Below are 19,619 nucleotides of genomic sequence, written 5' to 3'. Positions count from 1 at the left end.
TTAATGGGTTCTCAAGTGGGGACGGGATAGGTTCAAACCATCTATTTCCATGTGATCTACACATTTGACCCTAAAACAGGATGCACATTTATTAAATTGTGCTTTTGTTATTATTAAAAAGCCTTTTTAAAGGAAATTTAGGAAGACAGTTATCACAGTTTTAAGGATGTAATGCACTGCATGCATGTGGTGTTTGTGGTGGGGGTAAACTGCTGCTACCGGTTAGTATGAGTTGACTTAGAAAAAATGCCTTTGATCAACCCAAGACAAAACACTGTGCCTCATAAGAACAAACAGCAAACCTCAAGACTCTAATCACTCATCTGTAATCTGCACAACTCAGCTGAAGGAAGAACAATGAGCTAATGTTCTGGAATTAGATTCAGCTTTAGTTCCAGGTGTGGGATGCAATCTGGTTTTTGAGGTTCAGTCTAATTGGAGGCTTCAACTTTAACATTAAAATGAAAGAATTCATTTAGTTTTGGTTCACAATATGTTACTTTATTAAATGTATTTTTAGATTTTTTTTTTTACATGTTGTTGTACTATCACAGAGAGGAATAAAATCACTTTCCAGAACATTTTCATTCACTATTCCTTGTCGGTGAAATGATCTTACCAACATAGATGTCTATCTTAAAGCTAACGTGTGTAATTTCTGCCCAGTGTTACCAACTGAAAAAAAGCTTTTACATAAGAAGGATGATGTTGAATGTAGATGCATACATGAGAGAAAAAAATGAGAAGTGATGACTCAAGCACCCATAAGCACATGTCTCAGGACATTTGAAATGCAAGACAAAGAACAGAGTTTGTGTCTCTAAATCACTTTGAATGCAGCCCATGCTTACTGGAACCATGTTTGCTTTGGTCCCTTATCATTATTGAGACAAACTCCAGGATATAAGCATGATAAGGTCCTAGGATTAAGATATAATAGCATGATTGTATAGTTAAATGCATGTCAAAAAAGTCCATTAATTAGAATAATATCAGTATTCACATATAGCAAATTCAATGCGATATCACATTTATCAAAAATGTGGAGGAAAAAAGATCCAGTATCTTCTGATTGGACAAAATGTAATAGAATGTGATCAAATACAAATACTTTTTAGAAAATTAACAGACCAAAAGATGATTCATGGTTTAAAAATGAGTTTTGTATTTGATGAAGTGCTTGTTTTGTTTCAAAAGGCATCCGCTGAGCAAAAGGGAACAGTAAAAGTCAGGGTACATTCAAGGGCGGACGAATGAGATCCTCTTGGCCAAGCCAAGAACACTATGTTTTCAATTCTACAAAAGGCCGTCGTATGCGCCCATTATTCCATAATTGGTCCTAAAATCTTATTTTGAGTCAGTAGACTCACACTAGTTCAACCACACACACACACACACACACACACACTTACAAATGCCACACACACACACACACACACACACACACAAAAGAGTTAAAGGCATAGTTCAGTCAAAAATTTTAATTCTGTCATAATTTACTTGAGCTGCTTTCTTCTGTTGGGTACAACAGTATTTTATTTCATACTAAGGAAGTCAATGGCTACCATCAACTATTCAGTTTCCAACATTCTTCAAGATATTTTATTTATAAAAGAAACTTAAAACAACCTGAGGGTGTATAAATGATAACACAATTTTCATTTTGGGTGAACTATTCCTTTAACATTAACCTTATCATAAAAGAATTCATGATCAATGTCTAGCTTCTAAAACTGTTTATTGAAAGTACCAAGTAAACTTTTGTGTTACTTTTAGAATTTATTTACTTTTACAGTACTTTCAGAGTTAAAAACTTTTTTATTCAGACAAAAACAATTTGAAATGGACAACAAAAAAGGTAATACATTGTATTACATTGCAACTTTATGTAACTTACAGATCACATGTAGCTTATATCTCACAATGTGACTGACTTCTTATATAGTTTATAATACGAAATATTAAAAGGTTAGAGTTATATGAACCTCAATAGACAGCAATGGACCACGATCAAAGTCCAGAAACGTAATAAGGACATCAATAAAATAGCCCATATGACATCAGTGGTTCAACCATAATTTTATGAAGCTATAAGATTCATTATAGCACCCACATTTGTGCGCCTTAAAAAAAAATAAAAAAAAATAATATATATATATATATTCAACCATTTCTTCTCTTCTGCATCAGACTTCAACATGCATTCACAACAGTACCACGACACATGCATTGACTGTTTTAACTATATCCATAGAACACTGTAGTTATGTCGCTGTCTATGCAGAATCATAAAGTTATGGGATTTCATCAAAAATATCATACTTTGTCTTGTAGATGAAGAGAGGTCTTATGGGTTTGGAACAACATCAGGGTGAGTAATTAATGACGGAATTGTTATTTTTGGGTGAACTAACCTTTTAAAGTCACACTGGGAGATTTAAAATCAAAATGACAAGAAATACAATTTAAATTGTAAGATATAAATTAACTAGGGCGCAAAACAACAACAATGTAAGGTCTTGAACCGTGGCAGTAATATTTCAATGACAGCTGAATGTGTTCAGTAGATACAGCGCTGGTGCCAAAGCGGCTGTGAAGTTCAGCTCTATCAGCGAGGCTGTTGTCGCTCTGTAGGAGTCCTGGCTCCAAGGGAGATCTCCTAATGTTTACTGATGTCAGTGAAAGCAACACAAGAGAGCCCATGTCCAGCTCTTCCCCAAGCCCTGCATCTCTCTTTGCTCTCAAAGACACTTCCCCAAGAATGATAAACATGAGCGCAATGTTTGTTTAACAAAGCGAAGCCTTCTGCTGTGATCTGAGCCAAACTCAATATAGGAGCAGGCATAAATAGAGACGACATTTATAAGAGACAAGAACGCACACATTTAGCACATTGTGTGTATTACTCAAACTCAAAGTCTCGCCGTGCCACCGGACTTCTGCAGAGATCCGAGTTCAGAGTGGACATTGAAATACTTGAATGCAATTTGGAGGCGTTTGTGGCGTAAGAAATCATTCGAAAACGATCATAGATTTTTATAGAATAAACAAGAGAACTAATCAGAAATGACTAGTTCTTGGACTGAAATGTTATGTCACAATCAATGCAACAATCTCCAATTCTCAGGCTTCCCTAACATATTTGTGATTGTCCCACAAGGGTATGACTTTTATTTCGAGCTCCTAGAGAACATTCCTCAGAGAAACATGTGCTCTGAGTGAGCGTTTGATGTGTACGGCTCAGATTCGGTACGTTGATAGCAGCAGTAATCAGCAGTTCAGCCCTCGCTCTACTCCCAAGGAAACCCTGCAACTGTGGCGTTTTACAGGCTCATTAAAGACACTGCCGATACATTGTAAACTCAGCAGGCTTCGTGTTTTCCCATCCTCTGCTCTGCTCCTTCTATCTTTCTCAGTTCACCACTGAGGACTGATATGCACAATAGGCCAGAGAACAAAAAACTATTAGCTGAGACGCCGGAGGCTTGTTAATGTGATGTTGCATTAGGAAAAACAGCATGTATTTAAACCAGTCACATGCTGAGAAGTTTTACCGTTCTCCTCTTCTTTTAGTATTTACTTTCTAGCTTTCATTTTCTCTTTTACGAAGAAATAATTGAGCCACCTTTGCTCAAACAGCTTAAAGTAGGCCTACATTTGGCTTTAAATGTTGTTTTTACAGCGTCCTTGGAAAAGAGCATTGATTGCCGAGTGATTAATGCATAACTGTTACTAAATTGCAGGTCTTCAGTTATGAGGCCTGTTGACCATTGCCATTGTGCTGCATTGCCAACAATTAGGCAAGCATCACTATTATTATTGCTCAGATTTAGGGTTAGGGATTTGAACAAACCCCTAACGATAAGTATAATACTTTGGTGTGTGGTTGTCCTGCACAATTTGCACTACAGACGTGAATCATACCTCAAACCGTACAGCTTACTGAGGAGAGCTGGGACTTAATTAAACTTTTGATGTAAGCATAAAACTAGATTATAGTCTCAAAATCAACACTTATTCCAAACTTAGTCCAAACATTGAACAAGTTGTGTGTGTGTGTGTGTGTGTGTGTGTGTGTGTATATATACATATATATTATACACTTGTCACACCCCTGGACTCATTATGTTGTGTTTTCCCTCCATGTGTTCCCTTCCCTATGTGCTCAGTATGACCTACTTTCTGTCTTCCCTTGATTATGTCATTATGTCCAGGTGTGTCTCCTTAGTTCCCTCATTATCCTCGTTAACATTAATGTTCAGGCTTTGGTTGTCTGGTGTTGAGTTTACATAGATGTGTACGTGTGTGGATTACGCTCTCTGTGGATTATTAAAGTCTTTGTGTTTCATCTTCGATCTCATTTCGATTTTTCTTTGTGCACCAGTTCGTGACAACACTAACTTTCAAGGCTTCATTTAATTGATCTAACATAAACAGGGATATTGTGAAATATTATTACAATTTAAAATTAGGTACCACATTTAAAAACAATGCAATTTAAATGTGATGCAAAGCAGAATTTTCAGCATTATTACTCCAGTCTTCTGTGTCACATAGTCCTTCAAAACTCAGTTTAATATGCTGATCTGGTGATAAAAAGCAACATTTATTATTCGAAATGTTGACAGTTGTAACAGCAATATTTTTGTGAAAATCATGATGCATTTAATTTTCAGGATTTTTAGGTTACTATGAAGTAATCATAATATTCTAGTTGTTTTTATACGGTCACTTTTGATCAGTTTTGATGTATCGTTGTTGAATAAAGTAATAATTTAGTAGTTTTAGCATTTTTATTTATTTCAGCAAGCAAGAATTTAGGCCGGTGTTGCTTTGATGAATAAATCGTTGTGAATGAATCGGTTAATGAATGATTAAAAGAATTGCTCGTAAACACATTCACTTGTCTCCATCAACATTTTTCCTGTTTAATAAAGATGTTTTCACAGCTTCACGTTAACAATTCCTTCTTTTCCTCAGCTCCATTTATATATTTTTTTATATACCAATCAGAGCATTAAGCCAAAAAGCCTGTGAATAGAAGTGAAGGTTTAATTCAGAATTCAGCTTTTTGCCTTAATGCTCTGAAGGTTCTTTTCTTGTTATTCAGCATCCAGTGAGGCTCCCTCTCAAAGGGGTCTGGGGCTTTGCCATATCTCAGGCTGCTCTAAATGGGACGTACAATCACTAATCCCTTGGCCTTTGAAAAACTCTTTTCCAGGGAGATCTTTGGTCTACGGCCATTACACAAAAAATAAGCAAAGACTTCAAATAGCTCCTCATGCTTTCCATGCACTCCTATACTCCATACCCCCCCCACCCTTTCCTGTTAATGGTGTCATATACATGGCATGTCTCCCATTGCTTGTGAATGCAGTTATCAGGTAAGGGGTGAACAGCAGGAGCTCTAAGAGGGCATGTCCATTTAGTTTCAGTCATTTGCCAGTAAACTAAACACTCCTCCTCCATAAACATTTTGTCCAATTATACAGCCGGAGCAACACCAGCTGTACCAGGCCCTCAAAGGATTTTAATTAGCTTACAGAATACCTTACATTCAACTCAGCATATTTATCCAGTTTAAATTATTTTATTTTTTTTTTGTTAATAAAAAAAAATGCATGAATGTTACAAGAGCAGCAAGTGTTTATAATTAAATGACTCTTATCGCAATCTGACCTCTTCTTAAACAGAGTCAAGGGTCGCGTCTCTTTCCTGTGGAGGTGCAAGCCATCTCCCTTTGAGCCGTATTGATTGTCAACTTGGGTGGTGCACTGAATACATAGAGACAGATGCAAAACATGCTCACATACGGCAAACTTTCACTCTACACCACAGCACTTCATCTGTTCATTAGCTCAATTAATGTCACTGAGAAAAGTTCCCTTGAAGTGCCAATCAAAACTTGCATTCTTCACATTTGAATGGAGTAATAAATCACTCTTCAGTCACTTATGCAGATCAAATGCTTCTCTGGTTTTGTCATCTGGCTCCTTTTAATTGCCACTTCTGTATTATTACTGAAATCAGTGTTTCATCTGTTTATTCAGATGTGGAAGTTCTTGCAAGCTCACTTTGATTTCTGAAACTGTGCTTGGTCAATGCACTTAGCTGGAGCTGCAAATATAGTCCTGTTAATGGAAATCACACATGACAGTTCCAAAAGTATTGGAGGTCTTGGAATCCGTCAAATGGCTGAGTCGCCTCTCAACAGGTCATGTTTTTGGAAACAATGCAGTATTGAGTATTCAACCACTTCTTTCCATTCTATTTTGATAAATGTATTTGCATCGCTCAGCTTCTCAAACCAGCTCAGCCAACATCTACACCTGGCCAATTGGCCAGCATCTGCACCCTTACAGATCAGCCATCTGAATACAAATGAGCTACAGGTCTTTACATCTGGAGTAGGGGTGTAAGCCTTTGCTCTGACCGGTAGTCTGATAACGATAATTTGCTAAATGATGCCATGCATCATAAATTCTGCAGTTTGGTCATTATATTAATTATTTTATTATGCTTAAGACCCACATTCAACTACAGGGACAATTTACCTTTACATTTTAAAGTGACCTTTTATTTAGATAATTCATTTTACACAATAAATTATAGGCTAATATTTGTTTTTATTATAAGAACTGAATGCAGAATACATTGCATATTGTTAATTATAATCTATAATTAAATTCTAATACACTAAATCTTCCTTGTCAGAATGCAATGCACTAATTCAGTGTTTAGGCTTCCTACAAGTCCTTCTGGTAAGTTCTTAATTATGAGTTTAAAAGTAATAATTAGAGTTCAAGGTCTGAAAATATTAAGAATATTGGTCAACTTCATATTTATTTTCCTCTTTTTCTCAAAGGCAAAGCATTTTTTATGCTATAGTGCAGCAGAACAAGTGCATTAAGTGAGTAATTGATGTATCAGTCTGGCACTTCCACTAAATGAGGAGTACTTTCTGGCAAGGTTTACCTCTGCTCTAAACTGTGTACAAACTTAATTGCACCTTCAAAACACTAACAATTTAAACCTAATTATGAAAAAATCCAATTGCTTTCCCCATTTTCTTATTTTATTTATCATCCTGCATAAGACTTGGACAGTTGAGGCGTTCACAACTCATAAATACAATCACTCACAACATGACTTGAAGCAAGCATTACAGCAAAGACAAAGCTTCTCTGGTGCTAGTGCAGCAAAAAAATGCACAATAGGTGAGTAATTTATGTATTATCTTGCATTTTAGTATTCTAGCATGGACAGAGAGGATGATGGGAAGTGTAATTGTATAAGCCTCAACCCTCAAAACCAGCTAAATGATCAGTATGATCTTTCTTTCTTTGCAAGCTTTTCCTCTATTTATCATCATTAGTATGCTAAACTGTGTACAAACTAAATTGCACCATCAACATTAACAATTTAAACTTCATTATGATGAGTACCAGTTGCTTCTGCCTTGATTTTTTTAATTGCCATTCCTCAGACTTGGAAAAATGTGTCTGCAAGTCATTAATATTGTCATTCCTAACATGACTTGAAGGCAACATTACACCTACACTTGAAATACTGGCAGCATTACAGTCCAACTTCATCATTATTTTTTCTTTTTTTCAAAGACATAACTTTTTTATGCTAGTGCATAAAAGGATGCACATTAGGTGAGTAACTTATGTATTATCTTGGATTTTGGCATTCCAGTATTGCCATAGAGAATGATTGGAAGTGTAGCTTTATTGCAGAAGCCTGTCACCTCTTAAACCTGCTAGTATTTTCTAGAAAGCTTTTCCACTATTCTGCACCATCAGTAAGCTAAATTGTGTACAAATTACACTGCACAGTCAACATTAACAATTTAATCTTAATTATGATAAATACCGATTGCTTCTGCCAATGGACATTCCTCAGACTTGGAAAGCTGAGAATAAAAAGAAAAAACTCGCATCTCGTAAATATTATTCCCGACATGACTTGAAGGCAGCATTACAGCCTTACTGAAACAGTGCCAGGTTTGAGGAAGTGAAGGACGTAATAACAGAAGTCACCTGTGTCTCATTATGAGGTCACTCTCACCTTCTGCAGCCACTGCGTGTTGTTTTCCATGGCCGACTCCAGATGCTGCAGCTTCTGAACGGGCCACTCACCATCAGCCGGCGGGGAGTCCCGCTGAACCACGCTGGTTCCGCTCTGACAGCTCTCCATCTCCGGCAGGATGAAGGTGTAGCTGCACTGGCCTTGCTGCACGCGGTGAAGCTTCCTCCGCCTCTCGCCTCCCCCACGTCTCCCTTGACCGGTTCCGTTTCCGGAACTCACCAGGCCAACGGACGCCAGCAGCAGTGCCAAATGCCAACCACCTCTGGCAAACCTCATGGCAGCGGGAGCAAAAGCAAAGGCCACCTGCGGTCAAGAGAAGGTGCCAACTCAGTAGTTGGAAAAACACATGGTTGGATGGGGATGAAAAGGCTTTTTTGACTCTTCTTCTCTCTTCACAGTTGGATTGCTGGACCAGAATCTCCTGGTTTTCACAAGGTTCCCCTGAAGAAATGGACACAGGCACTGAGCCTTGAGTAACCACAACACACACTCACTGATAGATAAGAAGTCAAAGAAAAAATTCACAGAGAAGCGGAGACAGCCTGTCTAAATGAGTCTCCCAATCTGTAGGCTCTTAACACGAAAGAAAAGTAAACAAAAGAGGAGAACTCTCCTTCCTATCCCAGAGCGGTGTGTGAAATGACCAGAGCGAGAGAGTTCTGCCCTCTTATCTGGGAGCGAGGGAGTGTGTGGAGGAGCGGGGGGAGGCTGAGGGAGGTCTATTAACACACGTTCTGTCTCTCGTCTCTTCTGCAGCATTTCCTCACTCCCGTGGCCCGGAGGATAGAGAGTTTCTTCTCCACATTTAGAGCTGTTCTGAAATTGGTTATGGGTCAGATTGTTGCTCATTAATGCCAAATTCTCCACATAATTCTCTCTTAAGAAATAAAAAGGATGTGCACCATTGAGAAATGGATGGAGAATGCTTTTTAAATTCTATTTCTGTTTAAGAATTTGAACTGAAGTAGAAAAAAAATATGCATTGAACTTTGATAGTTAGGAAGAACAAAAACCATATTACAGTAAAATTACAGTAACTGTAAATTTAACAGGATATGCACTTTTTAAGGACAAAACCTTTGAATGTTGGCGTTTGAGAGAGACAGACAGACAGACAGACAGACAGACAGGTAGATAGATAGATAGATAGATAGATAGATAGATAGATAGATAGATAGATAGATAGATAGATAGATAGATAGATAGATAGATAGATAGATAGATAGATAGATAGATAGATAGATAGATAGATAGATAGATAGATGCACAAAAAATTGTTTGTGGCTCTAACTTTATTATGAGCTGACAGATAATCTTTTTGCAGACTCATTTCATGCTGCAAATTGATGTTACTTTTCATGAGACTTTTTAATGCACTATGCCCCTTACCAACTTGTTTATTTTTTCTTAATTCTTATTTTGGTTCAGTTTGTGGTGAGGCTGTGCTCTTGGGGAAAGAGGTCAAACCGAGTGACTCTTTGCCCTGACTGAAATCATTCTCATGGGAAACACGCGAAAAAGAGAGCCAATGCCAGAATGTTCCTAACAATCATGCAAACTTAAGGGCCCTTATTCTGTAGGTGAAACTTTACACGTTGCTATTCACCTTTCCTTTGGGAATACCACAGCCGGATTGATCCGATGTTTGTTTTCACACATTGTGCATAGCTCTCCTCCACTCAAGGGTAGCTGTGTTTTATTGAACTCCAGCTCAGTTTTATGTGAAGTGTTTGGCGGGATTGACATAGCACTTTTATGATACGGATCAGGGTTTTTGAACCACTTCCAGCATCTGTGTAATCCTGACCCTTTGATATTGCCATGGATCAACTATATTTTAATGTCCAATAAATGTTATGTAGTTTAGCAGGAGTAAACTGTGTGGGTGACATGTAGTGTCCTTTAGTATAACATGTTACACGACATCTAAAACATCACTTTTTAATAGTTTAACATTTTTATGCATGCATTTTTTATGATATTAGACGTGCCTTTTGTGCACATAAAAAAATTCGGTATTATTATTTACAGTTTTTTAAAGAGTAGTTTTATTTTCTATTTTCTATTTTATTATTTATAGTATTTTTTACTTTTTTAATTCTAATAGCACATACTGTTTAGTGAATATAGTTTTTTTTATTTTAAAATAAAATAAACTTAATTCTGTCTTAATAATGTGGCAAAAAAATAAAATAATAATACATAAAGACATATTTTTATTTGTACATATACGAGAACATGAAAATAAACATAAGCAGTGAATTACATTGAAATTTCAATAAAAGAAAACAATTAACCAAAGAAATGCTAAATGCTAATTGCAAATGCTAACTAAAAAACAGATGTTTACATATGTTTTAAGTTAAAAGATAATATGTCAAATAATGTGAATCATTTTAACATCCTGTACATTATATCAGTAAATCATGGGGACACACAAATGGCATTTGAGTTTGACATGGTGAACATTTTAAAGCACCTAAAATACATATTTTCCCTTACACATGCACGTAACTTTATCCTAAAATCTTGATGTTGAACAAAAGTTCATGTTATTTTTCAGCCGCCCACTTACAGTTTAATCAGGAAATGTCACATTATACAGTACAATAGCAGTTTATGAGCACTGCTTTGGCTGTTGGCCTGATTCAGTCAGTGCCACTGGATTTAGTTACCTAATGTAGAATTTCGGTTTTACAACAATAAAAAGAGCTTAATTCAGACCAGAAATGACCAGGGGAGAGAAAACAGCTCCCTGTCAGAAATCATCTGCCCTGAAAATTCACTCACAGTCATCTCTCTGGACAGTTCCAGCGTTGTCCTTTTATGGAGCCCCTGTCATCCCTCAAACTGTAGCGTTTAATTGCATTAATTGTGTAGATTGTTTGCAATCTACAGACCAGTTATACAAGGCGTTAATGAATCATAGAGACCTGATTTTGTAGAAATAATCCTAATAGGGTGTTTCAACTTTCACGGCCAGAAAATATATGCAATAAGTCAATTAAAAAGGATGATGCACAGGTCAAGAATGAGATAAAAGTCCAAATGGATACTCATTAATGTGATTTGTCGGACATTGCTCGAGCCCTGTGATTGGTTGGCGTCTCTGGTGTCTGGAGGACCTCTTGCCCTGCAGCTTTGTTAAGACGGTGTTGTAAGCCACTTTCACTGATGCTGCTTTGCCTTTTTTATGTAAACTTCTTTATAAAGGTTGGATTCGTTTTAAATAAGTTTTAAATACTGATTATTTTTTTGCTAAGGTCATTTGATGTTAAATCGTTTAATCTAAGAAATTCCCCATATGATCAATTTGATATATGAGAACAAGTATTATTAAAAGCTATACTTATATGGATTTAATTTCATTCTATTTTCATTGTAGACTTCACACTGAGTTGTTTTCTAAATTGAAATGCAAATATATTTAATTTAATCTTAGATGTAATTAGTTTATTGAAGATTAGATCTTAAAACTTTTTTAAGATAACTCATTTTATTTGTATTTATTTATTTTATTGTAATTATTTTACTTATTATTTAATTATTTCTTTATCTTACACGTTTTTTTTTTTTTTTTGCATTTGTCTGTTATCTGTATAAGTGTTTTGGGAGATAAAATCTAAAATAAAGAAAATCTCAAATGAAAAAAAAATCTAAAATAAAAATATTTATGAAATAATACTTAAAAATACTACAAATATTATGATTATTATTATTAAAAACAAACATTCCATTTTCTCTTTTGAAGGCACACACAACCCGTTGTCCCACAAAGTAAACTTTGAGGCATGACCCAAACTACTCCGGCCCAAGGTAATTGTTGGGGGAAATGTTATGTTATGTTTTTTGGGGGTCTGACGTCTGACGTCTGACTCTGCAGCATTAACACTGCTGATACTCATAATGAAAGCTCTTATCATGCCTAAAGGGACCGCCAGCTTCCAACTAGAAATTGGCTGCATAATTTATCAGTAAACTGCTGATTTATCATGTATGTGTTCGTGGTTCCAAGTTACGACATTGTTTATAGTACAGATGATGATAATAGTTAATGATCCTAAAGGTTAATTTCGCTCTTTCAGCCTCTGTTGAATCAAAGCGCGCTTTGTTGAAACTCAACAGTGATTTTGTGGCACATATGACATTTAGGTCATGCAAGCATGTGCAAGGTTTGTTGTAACGATCCTGGTTTCAAAGGAATTACCTTACAAATACACAGCTAAAATGTTTGAGAAACTCCTTAAATTGGCACCATGTGTCAGAAACATACACACACGTTTCTTTAGTAGGACTCCAAATGTGATAAATGGTCAAATTTGAAAACTAATTAGATATATTTTAAGTAGATATTTGCTTACATATTAGCAATTTTTTAAAAGTTCAGATAGCATTTATGTCTGTAAGATTAGACGAACTGAAAGCAATATTGTGGTATAATCCATAATTCTAAATTTTTTTGGCATCTGCTCTTTCTTTTTTACTCTTGTTCACTCTCATTTTCAAAGATAAGGTCAAGACGTGCCTCACTCTCTCAGTAATGTTCTCCACCTGCACAAACACACACACACACACACACACACACACACACACACACACACACACACACACACACACACACACACACACACACACACACACACACACACACACACACTCTTGGAGCCTTACAAAAATAAAACCATCAGAACAGTGTGACAACTTCTCAGTTTGCCCTGTCTGAGTGTGATGATAAGGATGATTAATTCACTTCCCCTGTGATGATTCGGTAGCGTTTATGATTGCCCATGGAAGTGCCGTAAAGACCTCATAAAAGCCTTCATTAGGCTGGCAGAAACTTGCTGAGCAGGCTTTAAAAAGAGATCTTATTAAAGGGCTAGAATTACAGCGCTCATTCGATAAATACAAATTTGCTGAAAATGTACTCGCCCTCAGGCCATCCAAGATGTAGATAAGTTTGTTTCTTCATCGGAACAGATTTGGAAACATTTAGCATTGCATGACTTGCTCACCAATGGGTCCTCTGCAGTGAATGGGTGCCATGGGAGTCCAAACAGCTGATAAAAAAATCACGATAATCCACAAGTAATCCACATGACTCCAGTCCAGCAGTTAACATCTTGTGCAAATGCTGCACGTTTATAATAAACAAATAATCACATTGCTTCTGGCTAAAATATGACTCCATAATCCAAAATATTGCTTTCTATAGTTAAAATGTTGTCTCGTCTGAATCAGGACAGAAATATGCACAGATCATGCACCGTGTACAAGCCAAAAAATACTAAAACAGCTCTTAACAAATATGTTTGATTGATTTTGATCGAAAAGCACAACAGGGGATGGACTTTCTCACTGGAGGTAACATTGTAATTGATTGTGAACTCAATCCATCCACATTTTGGCCAGAAGTGACGGTTTAAAGTTAATATCTTTTAATGATGGATTTGCTTCTTATAAACATGCAGATTTTTGCTTCACAAGCATTAACTGATGGATTTACTGATGTGAATTACTTTTGGATCATTGTGATTTTATCAGCTGTTTGGACTCTCATTCTGACGGCACCCATTCACTGCAGAGGGTGAGTGTATTTTCAGCATATATTTTCAGCATCTATTCATTTTTGGAACTATTACTTGGAACTGTCTACTATTTGCTAAGATTTCATTCAAAATGTACATTTCTGTAATATTTTTTCGTTGTTTGAAACTCTCAGCTTTCAGGCTCTGAAAGGACAAAAGCAACACAATACTAATAAAAAAAGTAGGCAAATCTGGCTTGTGCTCTACTTTCAAAGGCTTCTGAAACTCATATGATCCCAACTTGCTAAAAAATATGAGAACCAATGAGATTGAAATCATCAGGTCAAACCTAGTGCGATGCATCTTCATATACTCTGAATAAAAACACATTTAGATTAATGAATAGATGTAAACTGTAAAACATTTAGGTAAGATGATCCCAAAATGTGTTAAAATGTCTAAAGCTGAACTCTGCCTTGTGATTGCATTTCGTTATGCAAGTCCAATTTCATTGCCAACGGAAACCCTAACAATTATTCACCCAATACCCTGATGCATATCTCAGTTCTCAGAAAGTTCAATCAACTGGATGCTATTTGGCCCAATCATTCAGATATGATGAAATCTTGACAAATTGGCTGATATATTTTGAAACAGAGTAGCTATATGGCTAATTGCTTTAGATTGCTTTTTAATCATTATCCTCAGTCCGAAGCTTGCAGCAAGTCAAGGTGATGATTGCAGCCAGAGAGCTAGAACGTGTTTTCAATCACATTGTCATGCTTGTTTAATCATGTATGGGATCTACAGTGGTCAAATACTCCTGAGGGAGCCTTAGCTTTGGTTTTGACCTCAAACTTCTTCAGGGGCTCGCTGGCATTGCAGTTAGACTGGTTTTTGAGCAGGTTTTCCACAAATGATGATATGTGACAGCTTATACGGTGAGATATGAAATAGAAGTGAACCCTTATACTAAAACTTAAGACAAGTGTGTTGAGTTTTCTTGTCCTTGGATATAATTTTTTAAAATAAAACTCACTTTAGTCTTAATGAATATTCATGTGTTATAATTGAACGGAGAGCACAGAATTCCATTGTGCACTTTTAAGGAAGTACTGTATATGTGCCACAGGAACTGCTATGATTATGTGTTTTTTTACATCATCAAGGTTTCCTCAAAGAAAACCCAAAAGGATTTTTCCATTACTTTCGGATTACTGCAGAGCTGCCTTTTTCAAGACAAGTAAAAACAAATACAATTGGATATTACTGATATTTTATGCCTTGGAATAAAACATGAAAATATCTATTTCAGACATTTATCCAAAAACCCATTCAGAAAATCTAGTGACTTCAGGACATAGTAAAATATAAACCTGTTTCCTAGTTTTGGCCAACAAAAATACATGATCTCTATACAGTGCTCTTAATGATATAGTCAATCTCAAATACTTCAAATTCATTAATTTTATCATAATTATTTATTTAAACAGTGGAGAGGAAATTAACAGAATATTGGGGAAGTTTCAAAGTTTCTCATTTTAATATTATTAGATGTTATATAATATATATAAGATAATATTGTCACATTTAAAGTTTTTTTTTTCCATGGTAGTAAGAATAGCAACATATGTTATTTAATCAAACAGGTGAATCTTTTAAAAATGTCAATTTAATATTTTATCCTATATAACAATAGGGAAAAACGACCCATGTTTACTTCAAGAGAATATAACCGAAATAAGACACTAACATCAACGTTTTTACTGTTATTTCACTGTGGCGATTGTCTTTCTCATCGTCCATTGCGTTTATTGGACTGGATTTTCACCATAAAACATGCACAAGGAAGAAATGACCATGAACTCTAGCCTGGATGTCTTTAAAGCTGGACATTGTAAGAGGGGAAACTTCAGAAGGTCACCATGCAGCAAATGTCCGTGTTGAGCTTGACAATTTTAGAGTCCTCTCATAAACACAGCGCTCAGTTCCCATGACAACACAAACCCATTGTTATTTAACTGCAACCTCGGGCTCGTCTTCTTAATAACTCATTTTGATTATTCTGTTTATTTTAGCCTTTGGTGCTGTTTTATCAAGCAGTAGGTACTTGATTGTGAATCGCAATTATCTTCCGAAAGCCAACAATCAGCATGTTACTGTTGCGATTCCATCAGGTCCTCTTAAACAAATTAAAGCTGGTGTGTTTAAACTACTTGTCGAGTGTTGCCATTTGGATTTTTTGGCTGTGTTTAAGGTCTGCGTAAATCCTATCTTATCTCTGTTTTTCTTACAAGATTGGAGTCTGTGAAATCAGAACCACTCGTAAACACGTTCCCCACAAGCTTTGTTTCCTTTGGAGTGACCACTGGAGCTGGCAGCTTGGACCAGATTTGCAATCTCAAAACGCGAGCCAGCGAGAAATGTGTTTAAGGTTTAAGGAATGACCTTCTAAATATACCGAAAGAGAAAATATAAACAGTTTCAACGAAAAAGCAATCAATCTTATCTGGAGGAGTGCACTATCAGCAATTTAAACGTGATGTTGTGCACACTATATGTCCTTTAATATATCATTCGGCAAATCATTAATTTTATGTGGAAAAGCTACACTTACATGTGTTCTGTTGATCTGAAAACAATGAATGTGTCATAGTAATCAACATCTGAGATAAAAGTGTCCGGGAATGGCAGGACATGTTTATTATCTCTCATCTTCTGTTCAGCTATGATTCAATTGTGCAACTGTGGAGCGGCATTTTAATGTATGTGCTGCATGAGAAAAGTCAAGACTAGTGACTGTTTTAATTAGTCTAGATTTCCCTGATATTTAGTGTAGATGCTGATTGCATTTGAGGATGATACATTAAGCATCCAAAATCATCTCAGCTGAATTTGAAGAGGGGTAAAAAACATTTCCCTGCACAATACAACATACTGTACCTTTAAGAACTGAAAATTTCCCAGGGGTTCACCGAAACTAAACTGCAAAAAAAAAGGCCTTGTTCTAAAATGTTAACGGATGACATGATGAATTTGTAATAATGATTGTATTTTAGATATCATTATATGAATATATTCATAACTTGTTTGTGACATTTTTTCCTGTCAGAAAAACTATTAGCAATCATTGTTGCTTCACTTCACCTTCAAAGAGGTTATCCAGTCAAAACACAGGTCATTTGCATGTTTAAACAGTAGCCAAAACCATATTTTTTTAATGCTATGATTCAAAAGGAGGCTGTAAATTGTTCAGAAACACTAAATTAGGACATTTCTGCTCCGAGGAAGCATTACAAACACTATAAATAGACTGAAGGGAAAAATAGGATTGTTAAAAAGAAAGATGTGACTACCAGCCAATATGTGATTTACAAAAGAATGCCATGTTTGTGTCGTATAGTATAAGGTTTTCATTATACTATAAACAGTATCATGAAAAACAAATGAACATAATGGCATACTATTTGCATAACAGAATACAAGCTCAGCAGGACGAAAGAGCTGTAAAATAGCTTGCATAAATAGTAAGATTAATATTTATGCTAAGGAAAGTATCATTTTAAATTTAGAGGAATATTTCACTGGAGTGGTGGGTGTGATGACTGTTCAAACATGATATTATAGTAATTCCCTGTTCCAGTTCACAAAACACCAGGGAGGGATTTGTTTAGTTTATTCTGATTTATATTGCTTTTGCTCTAGTGGGACAGTGATGAAACGTATATAAAATCAATGTCAGTGTTAACAGGGGATGGACTTTTTCACAGGAGGAAGCATGATTGTGGATTATGGACTTGTTTGGGCCAGAAGTGATGATTTCAAGTTAAAACTCTTTAATGATGGATTTGATTCTTATAAACATGCAGCTTTTCACTTCACTAGATGTTAACTGATGGACTGGAGTGGTGTGGGTTACTTGTGATGCATTTATCAGCTGTTTGGAGTGTTTTTCTGACGGCACCCATTCATTGCCAGCATTGGTGAGCAAATGATGTAATGCAAAATTTCTGATTCATCTACATCTTGGATGGCCTGAGATTGAGTAAATTTTAGCAAGTTTTTATTTTTAGGTGAACTATTCCTTTAAATGTGTTTTTTTTTTCTTTTTTTTTTACTTTTACAAATTATATCAGCTTGCACATAAATGTCACTTGGGATTAAAAAAGCTCTGCTAAATGACGACCTGCAAAGTTACAGATTCACATCAGCATAGTCAACACAGAAACCAAATCTGCCTTAGTCTCTTCAGAGAAGTTTGAAGGGGCATGTTTAAATACGGTCAGAGTTTCTAAGGGTCTAGGGTCTGTGGAGTGTTCAAACTTCCCTCATTAATCCTCCTTTGAGTAGGAAACTTCCTGGAGCTAAGAGCACTGCTCCCCAGAGAGACGTAATTTACAGACTGCAGCACAACTGGTTCATGAACGCTGTCCGCAGCATTCTCTCTTTCACATGTGCACACAAACATAAACATGAACACCGAAACATCCTAACCCCCCAGAAAAGGGCAGCACGCGATTGATGTCTGGTCAGGTCAAAGCTGACACTGTCCCACAAGAGCTGTTTTACACTTTGCATTTTGACAGTGGGAAAACATTTTCTAGAATGTTGCCCTAAAAGCAACACAAGGGTGAGCAATGATAATAATTCATGAATGTCTATATTCCTATAGTCAAATAGAGGCTTTGCATTGTTGTCTATGTATGGGTGTGTCTATAGCCTATATGTTCATGCATTTGCGCAATCTTTGACATGTCAAGGTCTAAACTAAATAAAAATGTATACTTGCCGATATACATTTTCCATATTTAAGTGCTTAAAGGCTGAATAAATCTTAATGACGTTTAAATCCTTTCTGTTTTTTTTATTTTATTTTTTATAATGTTTTTGAAATAAGTTTCTTAGGCTCACCAAGGCTGCGTTTATTTGATCAAAAATACAGTAAAAATACAGATATATTATTATTACAATCTAAAATTATTTTCTATTTGAATATAATTTGTTAAGCTGAATTTAGCATCATTATCTTCAGAAATCGTTTTAAAATGCTCGTTTGCTGCTCAAGATACCTTTCTTATTGTTATCAGTGTTTTATATTTATGTGGGAATTTTATTCAACAACAAAAGTGCATTTAATTCATTAAATGTGACATTTGTAATGTTACAAAATATCTGTATTTTCTTTTTTGATCAAAGAATCCTGAAAACAAAAGTCATTCCTTCTAAAATATTAATATACCATGTTTTCATCATCTATGAGATTATGTTTTGTATGTATATGTACTGTGCATCTATATGTATGTGTATAATATATGGGTACTTTCAAGGAAATATCAACTGCATATTTCTAATGAAGTACCTGTATAGTTTAACATTGCCTTGACTTAAACTGTAAAGAGGACATTTTCTAGGTTAAAAGTGTGTGCACAAATTGTTTTTGACATGTTCACTGAGGTCTCTCTCTCCCTTTTTAAGCACCTCGTACATGAATGCTAACCGATTGGAAGAGAAACTGGGAAAAAGATTATGATGCTTAAACAGTTTTTGCCTCTCATTAGGTTTGTAAAATGAATGAATGAAAATGGCTTGCTTATAGCACACAAAAAGTAGTCATTACCACCAACTGGTGTAATTATATAATCAACAAAAAGTTTCATTAAACAAATTAAGTGAATCTGAATAAATATTTTTCCTGCTAATTTTGAAATCAGCTCAATCAGGATATTAAAAATATAAACATCATAATTTATTCAGAGAAATAATACAGTATGGACTCAAAGAAACATGCCTTTATTTCCAAGATGACTTTGCAGAGTCTAGTTGGTGTATCCTTTATATCCACCATTTTGTTCCCATAACCCTTTGCTTTGACAATCATATCTCATTTTATTCAGCTGTGTCTACCTTGTTAACATATCTCCATATAAGCACGGTTTTCTGTTTTTCTGTTTGTTTTCGGTTTTTCTGTTTGTTGTTGGAAGTTTTTTTTTTTTTACTATG

The 19,619-nt window shown here is 35.7% G+C and overlaps 1 protein-coding gene across 1 annotated transcript in view; it reads right to left on the bottom strand.

Annotated features, from left to right (window-relative positions):
• LOC113103336 (angiopoietin-4-like) overlaps positions 1–8,499 on the bottom strand; it is a 35,541-nt gene extending 27,042 nt beyond the window's left edge. The window contains exon 1 of the mRNA XM_026265972.1: positions 8,074–8,499. Coding sequence (XP_026121757.1) covers positions 8,074–8,370 — 297 coding nt within the window. The 5' untranslated portion in view covers positions 8,371–8,499. The remainder of the gene's footprint in view (positions 1–8,073) is intronic.
• Positions 8,500–19,619: the final 11,120 nt, after the last annotated feature.

The sequence above is a fragment of the Carassius auratus genome, chromosome 6 (genome assembly GCF_003368295.1).
Source record: "Carassius auratus strain Wakin chromosome 6, ASM336829v1, whole genome shotgun sequence".
Lineage (NCBI taxonomy): Eukaryota > Metazoa > Chordata > Actinopteri > Cypriniformes > Cyprinidae > Carassius > Carassius auratus.
The sequence above is the reverse complement of the archived record's forward strand: the minus strand, read 5'-3'. Positions and strand labels throughout refer to the sequence as shown.